At 45.2% G+C, this 17,449-nt stretch overlaps 1 protein-coding gene across 2 annotated transcripts in view; it reads right to left on the reverse strand.

The window, feature by feature from the left end:
- Nucleotides 1–17,449, reverse strand: part of GALNT10 (polypeptide N-acetylgalactosaminyltransferase 10) — a 212,574-nt gene that overhangs the window by 74,631 nt on the left and 120,494 nt on the right. For both annotated transcript variants that reach the window (XR_004284156.1, XM_032337227.1), the window contains exon 4: nucleotides 15,206–15,372. Coding sequence is in view for 1 of the 2 variants with exons in the window: in XM_032337227.1 (XP_032193118.1) it covers nucleotides 15,206–15,372 (167 nt within the window). In the remaining variant the exon portion in view is untranslated. The remainder of the gene's footprint in view (nucleotides 1–15,205; nucleotides 15,373–17,449) is intronic.

Here is a 17,449-nt window from a genome sequence, read left to right on the forward strand (position 1 = left end):
TTTTGTTTCCCACTGATCCAAAAACATTGACATTCTGGAAATTCCATAAATGTCTGGAAATTCTGATATTTCAGAATTTAAATTACACTCTCCCAGACTGCACTTCACATATAGAAAGTTATGTCATGTTATGTCTCCTTAAAGACTGGGAAATATTGGGCTCCTAGCTCAGCAGAGAAGCAGAGGTCTGTCACTCAAGGGGTATAGTCTCTCAACAATCACTACTATCAGTCTAATGCTGATATACCATCCTGCCTCTGTGCTTTTTATGCTATTCCCTTAGGCCAGGGAAACCCCTTCAATAGGCAGTGACATCTTCTCTAGGAAGCCCTCCCTGATTACTCCCTTTTAGAATTAAAGGCTGCATCCTCTTTGTGACCACTAAACATGGTTCATGGCTCAGGTGAGAGCCTTGAGTCACCACTTGGGACCTATTTAACACTTATTTTATTGATTTATTGAACATTTAATTTATATATTTATTTAACTAATTTATTTTACAGAGCGAGAGAGACAGTGATATCAAGGGAGGGACAGAGGGAAAAGGAGAGAGAGAATCTCAAGCAGACGCCACACCCAGCATGGAGCCCGATGCAAGGCTCGATCCCATGACCGAGATCATGACTAGAGCCGAAATCAAGAATCAGACGCTTAACGAACTGAGCCACCTAGGCGCCCCTAAGCCCTATTTTAGATAAAATTTGAGTAACTTTAGTACTGGATTTTTTACTTCAAAGCTTATTTGAAACAGCAAATGAGGCGGAAAAAAGGCTCAGAGGGACAGAGACACTGGAGGTTACAAGAAGTAAAAATCATCTAAGTGTCAGGCAGTAAGGGAGAAGAGTTAGACAAATACAAATACCCAACCTGGGCTCCTGAAAACTGAGGCACTGGGTCATCTTGTGCAAGAGCAAATACTTTTCCAGACCTCAGTATTTCTTGAGAGTAGGGTTATAGTGAAAACTGATGCTCATTAAGACAACTATAAGGCATCAATTGCTAACTCTAAACACTGGGGAAGAGGAAAGAAAAGTCATCCTAAAGTTCTAGGATTTAAAGCTTGGCAGGACTTTAGAAGTCATCCATACTTTCTAGATGCAGACACTGAAACCCAAGGAGATGATGTAATTTGTTCAAGGTCACAAAGCTGTTTACTGGCAGGGCAGGAACCAAAGGTGGTCTACCAGTTCTCATTGCAATACCTGGAAAAGTCACTTGATGAAGTTTTTTACTCCATGACACCACTGAACTGATGAGGAATTAATGGAGGAAAAAATAATGTTTCTTGACCCCGCTACACAAAGATACTTTCTCTTGTCACTAATGATAAACACTGGAAAAGGATATCTCTTTGTATGGAAATGGTGTCAAAAGGAAGACTGAAACAGGAATTGGTATTTTTATCTTTATGATGAACATGGTGTGAATAGCATGACTTGGGGGTGATATAATACTTGAGAGAGCATTCTCTGATTGGGGTGATTAATATCCAAATTGGTAATACACATGGGCAATACATTCAGTCTGTAGTGAAAATGGAATCCCCCAAACACACGACTGTCCATCATGATGCAAATGGCGGAAGAGAAGTAAGTGGCTGATGATACACCAATGATTTCAATGTCCTGTGTACCCCCAGTCATTTATTTTGGGGCTCTGGCCATGGAGAAAGAATAATAGGATGATCTAAGGCAGTTACAAGGCACCAATGATAGATAAATAGACATCTTCCCACTCTATACCAGAGCAGGTATTCAGAATAAGGTGGTTCACAGAGACAGACAGCTCTTTAAATGATACCTTGCAATTACACTGCAGCCTTCCAGCAGATAATAAACCTTCAATGTCTTGAATAATTTAAAATTTTCCAGCGGCATGAAGGTTGAAAGGAAAGAAAATCACACTCTGCTTTGGAGGGAGAAAAAAAAAAAATCCTCAGCAGATCAACTGTGCGAATTCTGGCAGAAAAATGCCCAGTTTTTCATTCATTTTCCTGATGGGTGGATATGATCATCCCAGCCCAACCTGGTCCCTGATTTTCAAAGTCAAAGAGCTGAAAGTAAATGGATCTATGAGAAATAAAATCAGAAAATATAAGGTGTTAAATCTTTACGTGTTATCACTAACGTCACAAAGATGGTAATACATAAGAGTGTATTATTCTGGATCCAAATAAACTTGAGTTTGGATCCCAACTCCACCACTCACTTGTGGTGTGAACTTGATCTTTCTGATTCTGTTTTATCACCTGTAATATTCAGGACAATAATGACAATCATAGCATTCAGTGAGCTTATGAATGAACAGCTCTAGGCATATATTAAATGTTAATAAACAATGGCATTAATTATTAGTTTTATAAATTATTATTGTTAATAATGGTAGTTTAAGCTTTGGGGGTCTTCAAGGTATAGCTAGCTACAAGGGGGATGAGGGGAAAAAAATAGGGACAGATGAATAGTTTCGTATCAAGGAACATTATGGTATCTACATCAATGCTTATGGTGTGGTTACTCTGAACCAGCCACTGCTCTGATCCCTCTATGAGCAATATCTCAATTAATCTGCACAGCTCTTTATGAAGTACCCAGTTTTACTAAATGAGACACAGAGAGATTAAGTGCTAGTTCAATGTCACCTATTGTCTGACTCTAGAACAAGGGTCCTTAGAACCCAAGGATTCAAAGCCCAGACCACTTAAGGTTTAAGTTTTGTTTTTAACTTTTCAGAAAGATTTTATTTATTTATATGACAGAGAGTGAGTGAGAGAGGGGAACACCAGCAGGGGGAGTAGAAGAGGGAGAAGCAGGCTCCCCGACGAGTGGGGAGCCTGATGTGGGACTTGATCCCAGGACCCTAGGATCATGACCTGAGCCAAAAGCAGACGCTTAATGACTGAGCCACCCAGGACCCCTGCCTTTAATTTTTTTAAAAACAATTTGCACAAGCACAATTTCATGCCGTTACAAAAACAACAGTGTGGGGCGCCTGGGTGGTTCAGTGGGTTAAAGCCTCTGCCTTTGGCTCAGGTCATGATCCCGGCGTCCTGAGATCGAGCCTCACATCAGGCTCTCTGCTTGGCAGGGAGCCTGCTTCCTCCTCTCTCTCTGCCTACTTGTGATCTCTGTCAAGTAACTAAATAAAATCTTAAAAAAACCCAACAACAACACAGTATCTTTAGGGGAGTTGATGGTCATAAAAGTTGATCCCTGGTACTGTCAAGGTGGGCTTTTGTAGTTACCGTCATGAGAGCACATGCCTTCGTGAGAGGACTAAGAATACTGTATGTGCTGCGTTAGCACCTAGCTCCAATGTTAAGACGGGGTGGACACTCGACAGCACTGGCTGGGAAACGTATTCAAGGCTGAGCTTTGGCACATATCTGGCTCACACAGTAAATCAGTGAAGGGGAAAATAAAAGGACATGACCTGGGTGTCTGTATGTGCTACTGTAGCCTTGCCCTTGGAGGCCAGTGGACAGTTGGGCCAGCAGCAGCAGTCTAGTCACTGGCAACAGCCGGACTGGGAGACAGGACTGTGTTCCTGACTTCTGCAGGTGCCTGTGCCCAGCCAGCAGCAGGTGCTCCTGAAGGAAAGCAGGACTTTTGTCACGAACCTGCCCTATGACTGAAGGGCCCCTGGGGCCTGCACTTCTCATCTCAGAAATGTGCAGGCTGGCTAGAGATTCCTGAAAGTAGAGCAGAAATTCCCCAAACTCTGAAGCCGTGCTGCCTGCAAACACGAGGCTTCTTACCATCAGTGGAAAGCCTTGATTTCTTCCAGATTTAAAAATAGATTTTGCATGTGGGTAACTTGCAAATGCCTGAACTTGAGGTTTTGCAAGTGGAGAGCTCGCTAAGAGATAGGATCCGTGGGAGTGTGGAAGAAATATTTAAAAATAAAGGTTGAAATGTGAATAGAACCAGAGTGTCTGTTCTTGAACTTACTCTACCATCACATTTTTAAGAAATATATCTTGCAGTGGAAGGAACTTGGGGGTGGAGATACAAACATGGGCTTCTGAAACATGGAGGGAGCCGTGGGAAGATCACGGCGGAAATAAACCCGGTTGACGGATGTTGCAGGGTGAAATGATTTTAATTCAAGATGAGGAAACGCTTTCCCAAGAGCTGCCGGGTTCATCGTGACGCAGCAGGACGGACCTGGCACCGGGGTGCAGAGGCGGCCATCAGCAGCACAGACCCAGCCTTATGGCAAACCTTGGTAGGTGAGTATGCTGAGCTCAAAGAACCAGAACCCCGGGTATTCTCTATTTCTGAAGTCATAAATGTAGTTAGAAGTGGGCTCACATGAAGGAAGCCCTTTGTGGGCAAAAATTTACAGGTGAGTTTTAAATGTCTCTGGAAAGGGCTGGAAATCCATGTGCTGGAGAAGAGGGCTTGGAAGTCAGGGGGCTCCTAGGCTGGAGGAGATGTGGGTCTACCCCAGAAAAGATGGGACCAGTAACAGAAAAGGCAGGGAACTTTGGATAGAGGACCAGGCAGGGACCCAAGCACATTCTGACATCAAAAGAAATATTTTTTTCCTGGATGTTTCAGGAGGAATTTCTTCCATGCCTGCTGCACTTAGAGTTATGAGCTTGGTTAGGGCCTTAAACAGGTGATTATGGTAATTTAAGGAGAAAGTACTAAGCCATTTCTGTCACAAGGCCGTTCCAGCTTGAAAATAATAGTGCCTCCTTGTATTTATAGAGTGCTGAATACTTTCCAAAGCCCTTTCACATCTATTATCTCATTTGATCCTTATATCGGGGCCAGAGATGTGGGTTGTGGCTCTGCTGCAGGGCTTGGAATGATGGGTTTCCCCTGTCGGGACTTCAGTCTCCCCACCGTGGTCCTGGGACCACCTGCATCAGAATCTCCAGACAGAGGGGCAGGGTGGGGATTCCCGGGCTCCACTCAGACTGAGTACCTGGGTGTTGGCAGGCATCGGGCCTGGGAATCTGTGTGTTAAACACACCTCCCAGGAGACTCTTATGCATACCACAGTTTGAAAACCCCTGCTCTAGGATTTCATACCTCCTCAGCAGCAAGGTCTTGTCCTATGAAACACACACACACTCAGCCACGGAAAAAACCCTGAAAAAGTATAAAATTCTGATGAGTGGGGAGAAAACAGTCTGGTGTTGGCTGAGTGTATGTGATCATCCAGATAATAACAGCCTCTCGAGGATATAATTAGTGCCCTCGAAATTGGACTATGACTGTTTAATAATTTAAGTGAGATCATCAGGATTAATGAATAGCAATTGAAATTAAATGTGGGACCATAAATCTACATGGCCTGTTCCAGGCCGGCACTTATTTATGACAAGGCGTCCTGGAAAACTGGGGTCTGGCCGAGGCCGAACCTCTCTCTTTCCGCAAGGGCTGTGTGTGTGTGTGTTTGCACCTCAGGCAGCCCAGACTACGCACACATTCAAAGAAATCACCATCCTGCTATATGACATAGCATCTGTCTGTGACCTATGTCCTGCCATTGCCAGAATCCAGTGTTTTCCAAGTCCAAACACCGTTTCAACACCATCAAACTGGAATGAGATGCCGGTGAAGAATGCAGATCACCACGGACCCAGAACCTCTGTGGGTGGGCCCTGCCAGCCGGCGTTTTAACAAGCTCCTCGGCTGACACTGCCATGGAAGAGTTACGACCCACAGCTTGAACCCTGCTGGAACTGGCAGCCACAGGGGACACCCTCCAGGTGCTGATTGTCTGCTTTTGAGGTCACTTTCTCCTTGGCCAGCAGGCTGGTGATTCCTTGGGGTTCTTTCCTTCCATGGAAATGGCATCCTTTTCAATGTTCTTACGGAGTTTTTAGCTCTCCCACTTTTCTGATTTCATCTGAGCCCTAGAACAGACCCTTGAGGCAGATGGGGTAGCTTAGCGCCCATCACCCCACTTCCCAGTTACTAGTACTAACCACCACCACAGCATCATTAGCAAAGACCGTTTACTGAATGCCAACGTTTGCCAGACCCTGCCGAATGCATTGGCTTATGAGATGGGAAAGGACGAGGGTCAAATGGGCTGGGCTCAGCTGGCACCACAGCCCAGCCCCTTGGATGAATCACCATGGCCACGGAGAAGGGACATCACTGGCCAGACGGGCCAGAGCCATCCCCATGGCTGGGTGCTGGTATTGTCTAGCTGTCCCTGCAGGAGCAGAAAAACAAACTGGGGTCGAGGAGCAGTTCACCAAATGGATTCTGGCCGTCATCATCCCTCAGCAGGAAGGAACCCGGGTTTTGTGTCTACTATGAATATGTAGAGTCGACTCTGTTCAGGAGCAAGGTCCACTTATAGGTCATTTTCATTCACTCACTGTTTCCTCTGACTTACGGAGGCAGGGATGTGTTTTCTGGGGAAGGTCAGGCCTCATCTTTCCTCCCACCTGGCTGAAATGAATCTGCTGGTTGTAGTGGGGGTTTCTGGGAAAGTTAGGGTTGATTTGAATTTTAGGTTAACAGATGCTGGAATGCAATTATTATTTAGAATATTCTAGAGCAGATATTCTGGCAGCATACAGAAAATAAAAACAACCCCTAACAGTTTCCGAAAACACTGGGCACAAAGCAGGGCTCTATAACTCCCCCTGTATTCATCCTCATGGCGGATTGTCAGCAATGCCCAGTAAATGCCACGCATTATGAGCACAGGAACGGAGGGCACACAGTTGATGGGGGTTGTTATTGGTTATTTTGAGATTCCTGGATGCTCATAAATAATGTGGGCATCTCTGAAGAGGTCTGCATTTTTGAAGCAAACAAAATTAATTTTTTTTTTAGTATTCTGGGGAGAATGAGTGCTTTGGTCTTTCAAGAGAAGGAAGTAAGTATACACAAGGATCCAGAAAGTTTGGAAAAAAGGCAATCTGAATCTGTTAATACTTTATAGGAACCAACATCACTAAGCCACGCAAGAGGAAAGGATGTTACGATGGCCTCATACATGCCTATTTCTTTGTTCTAGAGAACGATGCAAAAATGACATTTTCAGAGTTTTCTATTTGAGATAGTAAATCTAGAGACTGAAGAGAAAGAGAGGAGAGAAATTAAACTCTCAATGCCCATGAACACAAGACTGACTGGCAGGACGGCAAGGCTCTCCTTTCCATTTTTGGAATAAATAAATGACGCATAAGTGTGTAGATTGAGCCTGCTTGATCTTCAGAGCTGTCAAGTATTGCCTATTTTGGGCCATGAACACTGGTTACATTTTAAGTTGTCGTGTTTACAGCTCTGAGGCTACCTCTGGATCCAGCTTAATCCGAAATCGGCTCTGGAGTTGGGGGTTGCCCAACAAAGATGCGATCGAGCCTTTCGGGGGCTGGAAGTTCTGCAGAGAATCCCTGATGTAACTTTCCACAGTAATTCACCAGTCGCCTGGGTGTCAGGTGTCCACTGGTAGGTCAGAGCTAATGCCTACTTTTTGGCCAGTGTGCTTTGTGAATGGGCTAGGAACTGTATTACTTAGAGAACTGGGCTGTTACTTATAGTGACTGAAAACAGCAGACCTACAGATGAGACATAAGCATTTCTTTACCTAAAAACTTTTTGTTGTTTTTACCTAGAAGTTGCTTTACTTAGGAGGTGGGTTAGAGAAAGGACGACAATTTCTTGTACTTTGGTTTGTACTTTCTACTAAACATGAATTTTCCCTTTAGGCAAATGCTGGCAACTAAGAGGCTTGGTATGAAATCAAATACGCTGTGTTTGAATCACTTGCAGAAGTGTCTGGTTCACAGTAAGTGCTACACAGGTACCACACTGCATTCTTGTTATTGCTGGTATGGCCTGGTCCTTGTTGGGATGCAGACAAAATCAGCCCCTTTAGCTCCCCACCAAATGAGCTAAGTGTGAGTGATGTAAAAAGACTTGGTTGGTTTGAGCCAAATCAAGTTAGGTACTAAGGAACCTCTTCCTTTCATTTCAGCCTCAAATTTCATTTCCCTCAAGACCCTGAGTAAATAACAATTCATGTCAGCCCTAAGCCGAGGGCTTTTTGTGGTCCTGCTTCTGGGGGCCTTATTCCAAGGACCTCTAATAATAACCTGCTGTCTTGGGTGTTGCTTCCCCCCATTATGTTTTTCAAGGAAACACTAAAACAGTGGAAAGGGTTGGTTTTTAATCCTCACAAGAAAATCAAGAGAATATTAGCAATTTAGCACAGCTGGGCTGCACTAAGTTTTTAAATGTAGAAAGCTCACCCACCTCAACAGAAGCGTCACCTTTCTGAAATATAATGCAGCTCTTTTCCACTACAGAGATGATTCTTGCCCAAACATCAGAGTTTTTGATGCTTCAGATACAATCTGAGCAATTTATCTGATTTTTTTTTGCTATCTCAGTAAATCATTTATACATAGTGCTTGATTCACAAAATCCTATTTTTTTTAAGATGCACAAAATAACCCATAAAAATACTGACTCCTGCATCTAGTTGTTCCTGCCAGATAGCCACCAAAAGGTTTATAGATTTCCCTCATTATAAACTAATTGATATTCTGTAACAGCTCTAATCTGCTTAGTAGTCCTCTCCTTTGGAGTCCAAGAGAGAAGCATTCCAGATGTCAAAGACATTACAGGAGAAGGGAATCAAGAAGCCTGGGGGTTTTCTTAGTGGTAAGATACCCTAGAGACGGATACTTAAGATGTGGGATTCTTAAGATTACGGAGCCCATCCGTGGGGAAGATCAATCCTTCCTGTCAAGTGGGATTGCCGCCCAGCAGGAAACGATCTCAGTCCCTCCTTACCCTTGGTTTCACTTTCTCTGGTTTCACCTACCTACCCGCCGTCATTCATTCGTGGTTCTCCAGGCAGGTGACCCTCCTTCTGACATACGGTCAGAAGGTCAACAGCAGCCTAAGGGCACATCACAGTGCCTATGGCATTCACCTCTCCTCATCTCCTCGTGGAGGCATTTTATCATCTCACATCATCACAAGAAAAGGGAGGATGCCACAAGGATGTATTTAGAGAGAGAGGGAGACCGCATTCACACACAGCTTTTATTATAGTCTATTGTTATAACTGTTCTATTTTGTTATTAGTTGTTAATCTTTTATTGTGTATAATTTATCAATTAAACTCATCACAGGTCAGTATGTATAGGAAGGACTACAGTTAATATGGAGCTTGGTACTATCTGTGGTTTCAGGCATCCACTGTGGTCCTTGGGGCATATCCCCACCCAGAAGGGGGGACTCCTGTACTCTAAGGGCAGGTAAGCAGTTTAGGCCACTTACCACCAAACTCTTTGAACCTTGGTTTTATCGTCTGTAAGACGGCACTGCCTCTCCTGCCTCCTACTACAGAGGGAGCAATGTTTCACTTCTGGGGTGGTCAGGGGAGGTCATGCTCGGCAGCTAAAATACAAACAGTCATTCTACCTGCATGGGCTGCTTCATGCTCTCCTGCCTGGGGTGTGCTCACCGGCACGGGCTCTGCCCTGCCAGGGAGGCTTACAGGTCCTCGGCCACTAAGCTTGTCCTGGGGTCACTTAGTTCAGGAGGAAAGCAGTAGGAGCAGATCAATGCTGTGTTCTCTGGATCAGCCTCTCCAACAATACAGCTTGTATTCTGGGGTCATCTGACTCCCGTCTCTATAGCACAGTTGCCTCAGAGGAGGAGAGGTGTGACAGTTTATAATGACAAAGGCAGCTCATGGTAGAAAATTAAGAGAAATCCGGATACAAAGTTAAATACGACTGGGTGTCCGTGACACAAAGTACAACATAAAGGCACTAAACACAGGCTCACGGTGTGGAACATCATCTAGCTATTAAAAAACAGATGAGTTAGCTCTCTGTCTTTTGACTTAAGGGATGTCTGTGATACATTAACAGGAATAAAAAGAGTAATGGGTACAGGATGACCCCATTAAAAGGAAAAAAAAACCATGTAAAGATGAGGGATAAAGGCTTTAGCATCAGCGTGCATGGTTTTAAATCAAAGTTCTGCTTCTCTGGGTTAAGTACGTGCCGACTACATATTTAATCTCTCTATATCTCAGTTTTCTCATCTGTAAAATGGGGATAAAAATATGGCCATGTTCAAGCAGAAAAAAGTGGTTTGAGATCACTGAGTCCAGTGGTTTTCACACTGGGAATGATAGAACCCTCAAGAGAGGCAATGGTAACGAATGCATGAATTCGCTTAGCACAAAGCAAGTGCTCAGTAAGTACTACTTCCTGTTACTATGAGCTGTTACATGTTAGTATTACTGTGCAGGATAACGAGCACCAGACTATTAACATTGGTTACGCCCAGTGGGAGTGGAGCTAGAAGGGGACTGGGAGGGTATGAAAAAGGAAATGGAAATGAAAAGACAGTGGACACCAAACAAGACATGCCAATGGCAGAGATGCATCTGAAAAGATGCTCAACAGCAAAGATCATAGGGAAATGCAAATTACAGCAACAAAATCCTCCTACGCACCTATCGGAAAGGCACAAATCCACAACACTGACGGGACCAAATGCCGACAAGGGTGAGGATCAACAGCAACTCTCATTCACAGAGTCTCTTACACAACTAAACACACCCCTACTATGTAATCCAGCAACTGTGCTCCTTGCTATTTATCTACGAGGGTCGAAACATGTCCACACAAAAACCTGTGTATGAATGTTTGTAACAGGTTTATTCGTAACTGCCCACACTCGGAAGCAACCAGGATGTCCTTCAGCAGAAGAGCAGACAGACAGACCACGATAGCCACAGATAATGGAGTATTAGTCTGCAGCGAGTGGAAATGAGCCACAAGCCATAAAGTGACAAGGAGAAACCTTAAATGCCTATTACTAAGGGAAAGAAGCCAATCTGAAAAGGCTACATACAGTATGATTCCAGTTACATCACACACTCTGGAAAAGGCAAAACTATGGGGACAGCAAGCAGGTCAGTTGCTGCTAGGGGCTAGGGGGAGGGGAGGATGAACAGGCAGAGGGTAGAAGAGTTTTAAGGCAGAGAAACTATTCAATATGACCCCATAATGGTGGATATATGTCCTCACACATTTGTCCAAACCCACAGAATATATGACACAAAGAGCGAACCCCAATATAAAACTATATATTTGGGGTGATAGTGATGTGACAACATAGGTCCATCAGTTGTCACCACTGGACCACTGTGACGGAGGTGCAGAGCACTGATGGGGTCTGGGGGTTAGCTACGTGTGGGGTGCGGGTGGAGGGGCATATGGGAACTGTCTGCACTTTCGGCTTGACTTTGCAGTGAACCTAAATTTGATCTACAAGATAAAGTGTATTAAGACAAACAAACCTGAGCGGGGGATAAAACCTAAATGCTAATAGTAATTGCCAGCAGATGATGAGGTTATCAGCTCTTTCTGCACTTTCAAAGTCTTCTCCTTCACTCCTATCCCGGGCTCATGCTGTTCTCTCTGCCTCTTCCCCTGCTCTGGGGAGTATTATCTACTTACCCATTAGGATTGAGTTTAGCTGGAATTTTCTCTGTGAAGTGTTCCCTGACCTTCTCTGTGCTCCAAGAGCCTGGATCTCCACCAACGGGCAGACATTCCATGGTCTTATGATTGTCTCTTACCTCGTCGGTCTGCCCTTCTAGATGTGAGTCTTTGGGGGGTATGTCTGTCTTGGTTCTGTGGTATCCCCAGTGCGCCTAGTACAACATCGAGTACAATCAATTCATGAAATTTGTTGAATATATGAATTTGAATTAAATCAGGACAAGCGTAGAGAAAAACAAAATACACAGTACAAATCTCAGAGTGAAAGAACGAACACAGTACGGTGCAGGTGGGGAATGGCCACCCCAAGAGTTGGGGGGGTCCTGGCAGCAGACAGAGGCTGAGAGAGGAACAGAGCTGTATGCAGTGTTAAGAACGGTGTGTTGAAATGCAGAGTAGGACAGGGCAAAAATGGATGTCCTTGACGGGTCCCCATGACTGGCAATGGTATGAGAGTGCAGGTCAGAATCAATAAGCCCATCATGGAAAGAGGCCCCAACTCCAGCTTCATCAGTGAGGGTCTCTCCTGTGTGAGCCAGTGGGGCGGGCAATGTCCACGATCCTCCCAGCACCAATCACTGCTGATGAACCATCACGAGTTCTGCAAACACTTGAAACACTTGCTTAAGGTTTCCTTCAAGGGCACCGTTCCCAGTGCACGTGCTTGTTTGTTTGTTCCCTGATGGGGGAACATTCCAGGGAGCCCATCGTCATTCAGCCAAGGTCAATAACCCTTTCCATTACTACATATCCTATTTTTCTGCAAAACCAACCCTATTGGAAAGTGCGGAGGAGAAGGAGAAAAGGAATAGAAAAAAACCAGATGAACAAAGGCCTCTCTTGTTTCTTCTAATAAAACATCTCCCGTCCGGGCAGTGTAATCTGGACGCAGGTCTGCTCCTCTCTACCCTCATCTCTCTTTCCCACTGGTACAAAAACACCTCCATGTCCTCCCAATCCTCAAGCAAAGCTCACACATTTGAAGAGCTTTTGGACACCCCTGGAAAACTCCACACGCTCTATTTGCAGGCAAGGCTGTGACTGTTCTGGGGTCAGCACCAGCCTCCAGTCTAGTCCCCAGCGCTCCCTGCACAGAGCCCTGGATCTTATTTCAAGCATTCATCTGCTCCAATTTTGTCTCCTACCCGAGGTCTCAACCCTTAGCTGAATTACAATTAGTTGCCCTGAGGAGCCTGGAGGAGACTCATTTCAGAGGAAAATGCCTTCTGCTGGGCAGCCCCAATCTAACCCGTAGTTAGCATCTATGAATTTCAACTCTGAGAACTGCCTCTGCTCACAGGGCCCAGAGAAATCTGTCTTTTATGATGGCCCGTATTTGCTGTACTTTGGACAGGCCTCTCCATAGTTCTGAAATTGCTTCTCCCAAATCTCATTTTTAAAACAATCACTGCTGAGTAAGTTTTCTTCCAAAGCTGCCTTAAGAATTCCTTCTTGAAACCAGAATAATGATTGCTTTTCTGAAAAATGCAGGTTGGGAAATCTGACAGCCACTGTGCAGGACTGAGGGGCATGAGGTAAGAGCTGGCCTCTGGGTTGCATGCCTGATTCACTGAGGAAAAGGGGCAACAATTAGGGGCCTTACCTGTCATTCTCATCTGGGAAATAGGGATAGTATCTCTTCTCTTCCCTATCCTATTAGGGTCTCGCAATGGTACCACATTGGACCAGTATTTTTGCTCTCTGGAGAAAGAGATGCACTTGGAAAATGTCATTCTTATGAAATTTACCTCTTCTTTCTGAAGACTTTCACATTCTTTTATTATTGGGGGGTGGGTATGTCACGTTATTTTTATCACTGAGGAAATTGGGATATTAGAGGTGCAAACCATTATAGCCCAGGATTGGATGTGTTTTATAATGAGCTCTTTTTAGAAAGAACCCTGCTCTTTAATACAATGGAAAAGTAATTTATTGAGAAGTGTCCTTGGGGATAGAGAAGAGTGCCGCACTTCTGCCACATTTCTCGTAACCAGCTGAGGTGAGGAGGGACAGGCTGCCCGGGGAGCCCGGGGACAGGCTTCTCGTCCTTCCTCTGCAACCAGCCCGCTGTGAGTTCTAGTTAAGCCTGACCACAGTTCTAGGCCTTGGGTTTTGCACCTGTAAAAGGAGCAGGCTGAGTGGTATCTGTGATTATCACGCATTCATTAGCAGTGCAGCTCCCCTTAGTGAACGCCTTTTCAGAAACCAAACACAGACCATGCCAGGAGAGGGAGCTGAACTCACCCACCCCCGCAATGCCCCACTGCACCAGCAAGGCTCACCCTACTGCAAACAGTGCTCCCTGAGGCACCCCTGGGCCCTTACTGCTCTGAGATGCATACTGAAAGCCAACAGCCTAGATGGTCTTAAAATTCTTGTCTAATTGAGCAGGAGACACACTCGTTTCTAATCCAGTGGATGTGTGGTTTCTTCTACCTCTGGGGGACTCATGCCCCATGACACTCAGACAGGGGGATCCTGCCAAGTGGTGTAGGGTCCACCCCCTGGACAGCTGCTGCTTCAGAACACAGATGGGGACCTGCAGCTGAGCACAGAGACACAGGCCAGCACCAGTCATGGAGGGAACGTCTGTCTTCGTGGCTGCAGATGACCCTGCTGCTGGTGTGGCTTTGTGTGCGTGTATGCATGTGCGAATGCATGTGTGTGTGCATGTATGTGCGTGCGCATATGTGTGTGTGTGTGTGTGTGTGAGTGCGTGTATGGCTGGGACATGCTTCCTCCCTCCTTGTCCATTCATTCACTCAGTCGCACACAGTCACGGATCCCCTGCTCTAGACCACGAACGATCTAGTGAGGAGGACCAACAACAAAGAGCCATGCAACTACGCAATGACACACGCAGTGGAGTGAGCAGTGCTAATGACATCCCTAACTGAAGACGGTGTGCAGCTGTGGCTGGTACCCCTAGACGTTACCTAGTAGAGCCCTGACACTGGAGGCCGTTAGGTTCAACCAGGCGGTGAGACTGCTCAGAGCAGGCGAGCTGGAGCTCAGTCTTCTCAGCTGGAGAATTGTGTGGCAGAGACCAGAGAAAGGCACGCTCAGCCCCTTTTCTAATGTACATCTCCCTCTCCTACCTCTCTTCAAGACGCCCCAAATCAAAACACTTTCATTTCCAGGCACCCTGGCAGACAGGAAGGCCTGGATGTCAGAGTTTTCTGGCCAGAAGTCTTTTCTGAATAAGAAGGCAAAATCTTGAAAAAGGGAGGCTTTGTTCTCTTTACCCTTCTTCCTTCTCCCTGCCTGAAAGGCAGACTTCCCAGAGGTACAGCAGCTATTTTGGGACCTTGAGGATGAGGAAGAAGGAACAGACAAGCCTGGTTCTTTGATGATAGCCTGAGGCAGCTATACCAGTCCTGGATCTTATGGTGAAATGAATGAATGAATGAGCCCTTACCTGTCTGAGCTATTGTTTATCGAGTTTTCTGTTATTTGCAGTTCAGTGCACATTGATACAATAGGATAAAAACAGAATCTACTTCATGGGATGTTTTGAGGACTAAATGAGATACTGTGTACAGGGCCAGGGTCATGGCCAGGCACACAACAAGCATCAGTAAACGGTGGCCCATCTGCTGGTGCTGCTGAAGAAGAAAACCTGCCAACCCTTTGGCCAGTCACTGGATGGAGCGCAGGGGCAGGAAGCTGGGGTGGGGGTGCTGGGGGTCCTACCTCGATCACTGAAGTCATCAACCAGCACGATCTCGGCAATCAGCTCCGGGGGTGAGCGGTTCAGCACGCTGTGGACGGTGCGGAGGAGGGAGGACCAGCCCTCGTTGTGGAAGGGGATGATGATGCTGGTGTTGGGGAGTGTCTCCAGGTAGCGTTTGCCGTTGCAGCTAGAGGGAGACACAGGGCATAGGAGACAACAGGTTCAGCTCTCATCTTGTCAAGAGGACTCCATAAGCACATGGTTTGGCTAACCGCAAATGCCACTCCTTTCTAGCCTTTAGGGAATGAGCAACAGCCAGGGACAGCTCAGTCACTTTAGAACCTCTTTCCGCTTAGCATCCCGAAGTCACACTTCCAATTTCCTGCACACACGGTAGAGAGGGGTATGTCTACAAGAACCCCCGAATTGTATAGAAGCAGTTACAAACCCACAACAGCAGCACTAGGGTTTGGTGTCCTCCATGTGCTAACCTGTTTAAGCCTCAGTCGCTACAGGAGCATGGATGCCCATCCTCATGATTCCAGGTGGAAGACAACCCTTCACTAACGCTCTGGCCTCTCTCCTCACCCCTCGCACACTCCTCACCAGTGGAGAAGTCATTTGCCCACGCATTTGGACGAACACACTGGGCTTCACAGGCTCGGCCCCTCCCCTCTCCCTCCCTGGGCTCTGCTGGCAGAGGGGACATTTCCCCCTTTGTCTCCAGAGTCCCATGGTAAGCTTGGGGATGGGAGGCCTGGCCCCATGGGCCTTTAATGTCATTGTAACACCCAAAGGGATTAACATAGTTCCTTAATATCATCAAATATCTAGTTGGTGTTCAAGTTTCCCTGATCTTCTATCTTTTCACAGTTGCTGAAATCAGGATCAAGACAAGGCCTACGGCTGTCTTTAGCTGATGCAACTTCTAAGTCTCTCTTTTCCTTATAGTTTGTTTGTTGAAGAAACTGGGTCAACTGCACTATTGGATTTCCTACAGTCTGCATTTTGCTGCTCGCACTGCTGTGGTGTCTCTGAACATGTTCCTCTGTCTGCCCCCTTTGGCTCCTGTAAATTGGTAGCTAGGTCTAGAGGCTTGACCTAAGTTCGTGAGACATTCTGGCAACCTCTTCATAGTGGTGTGAGCCTCCTACAGGAAGCCTGTACTGCCCAGTTGTCTTCCCTTTTGGATGCTGATGGCCACTGAAGATCAGGGCCTAAATCCTTCAGTTTATCAGGGGCTTGCAAAATGGTGATACTTTTACTCTATCATTCTTCATTTACTGGCTGGGATATTATAATGAAGTAAAATGATCACAACTATTTGGTTGAGGTACAGAAAAGTATAGGAAAAGTATAGGAAAGACATGACTCATTCTTGATCATCAGTGAAAACTGATGACTTGGTTCCCTACTATGTCCCAAAGATGGTCAATTATTTGTTTTCATTATGAACTCATAAATCTTCACATAATATATTTCAGTTCAGTGCAAATATTATTATTCTTTTTAAAAATTTTTATTTATTTATTTATTTTTAAGATTTTGTTTATTTATTTGACAGACAGAAATCACAAGTAGGCAGAGAGGCAGGCATAGAGAGGGTAGGGGAAGCAGGCTCCCGGCTGAGCAGAGAGGCCGATGCGGGGCTTGATCCCAGGACCCTGGGATCATGACCTGAGCTGAAGGCAGAGGCTTTAACCCAATGAGCCACCCAGGCGGCCCTGTTGAATGTTTTTGTAACAAAAAAATATCGGATTTTGTCAAATACTTTTTCTGCACCTACTGAAATGATCACATGGGTTTTGTTCCTCTATTCTTTTAATAAAGTGTATTACATTGATTGATTTTCATATGTTGAACCAACCTTGTTCCTAGGATAAACCCTACTTGGTCATGGTGTATAATCCCTCTTATACATTGCTAAATTTGGTTTGCTAGTATTTTGCTGAGGATTTCTGCATCTACATTCAAAATGGATATTGGTCTACAGTTTTCTTGCAATGTCTTTATCTGGTGTTATATATTTTATCTCTTTTGCTAAAAATCTACGTTCTTAACATTGTTACTTATTTGTTTTTTCCTATAATATATAACTGCTTCAGAAAAGCAATTCCAATATCATTGCTAACAATCTGATTATATAAAATTTGAGATTCCTTTTGTCTTTCGTTTCTTTTTATCTATGGGGTACATTTCATTAGTGATATTAAGGATTTTCCCAGGGCCCAAAAGATGGGACCTGAGGACCAGGCAGGCCCAGA

This window comes from Mustela erminea, chromosome 3 (assembly GCF_009829155.1).
Source record: "Mustela erminea isolate mMusErm1 chromosome 3, mMusErm1.Pri, whole genome shotgun sequence".
Classification (NCBI taxonomy): domain Eukaryota; kingdom Metazoa; phylum Chordata; class Mammalia; order Carnivora; family Mustelidae; genus Mustela; species Mustela erminea.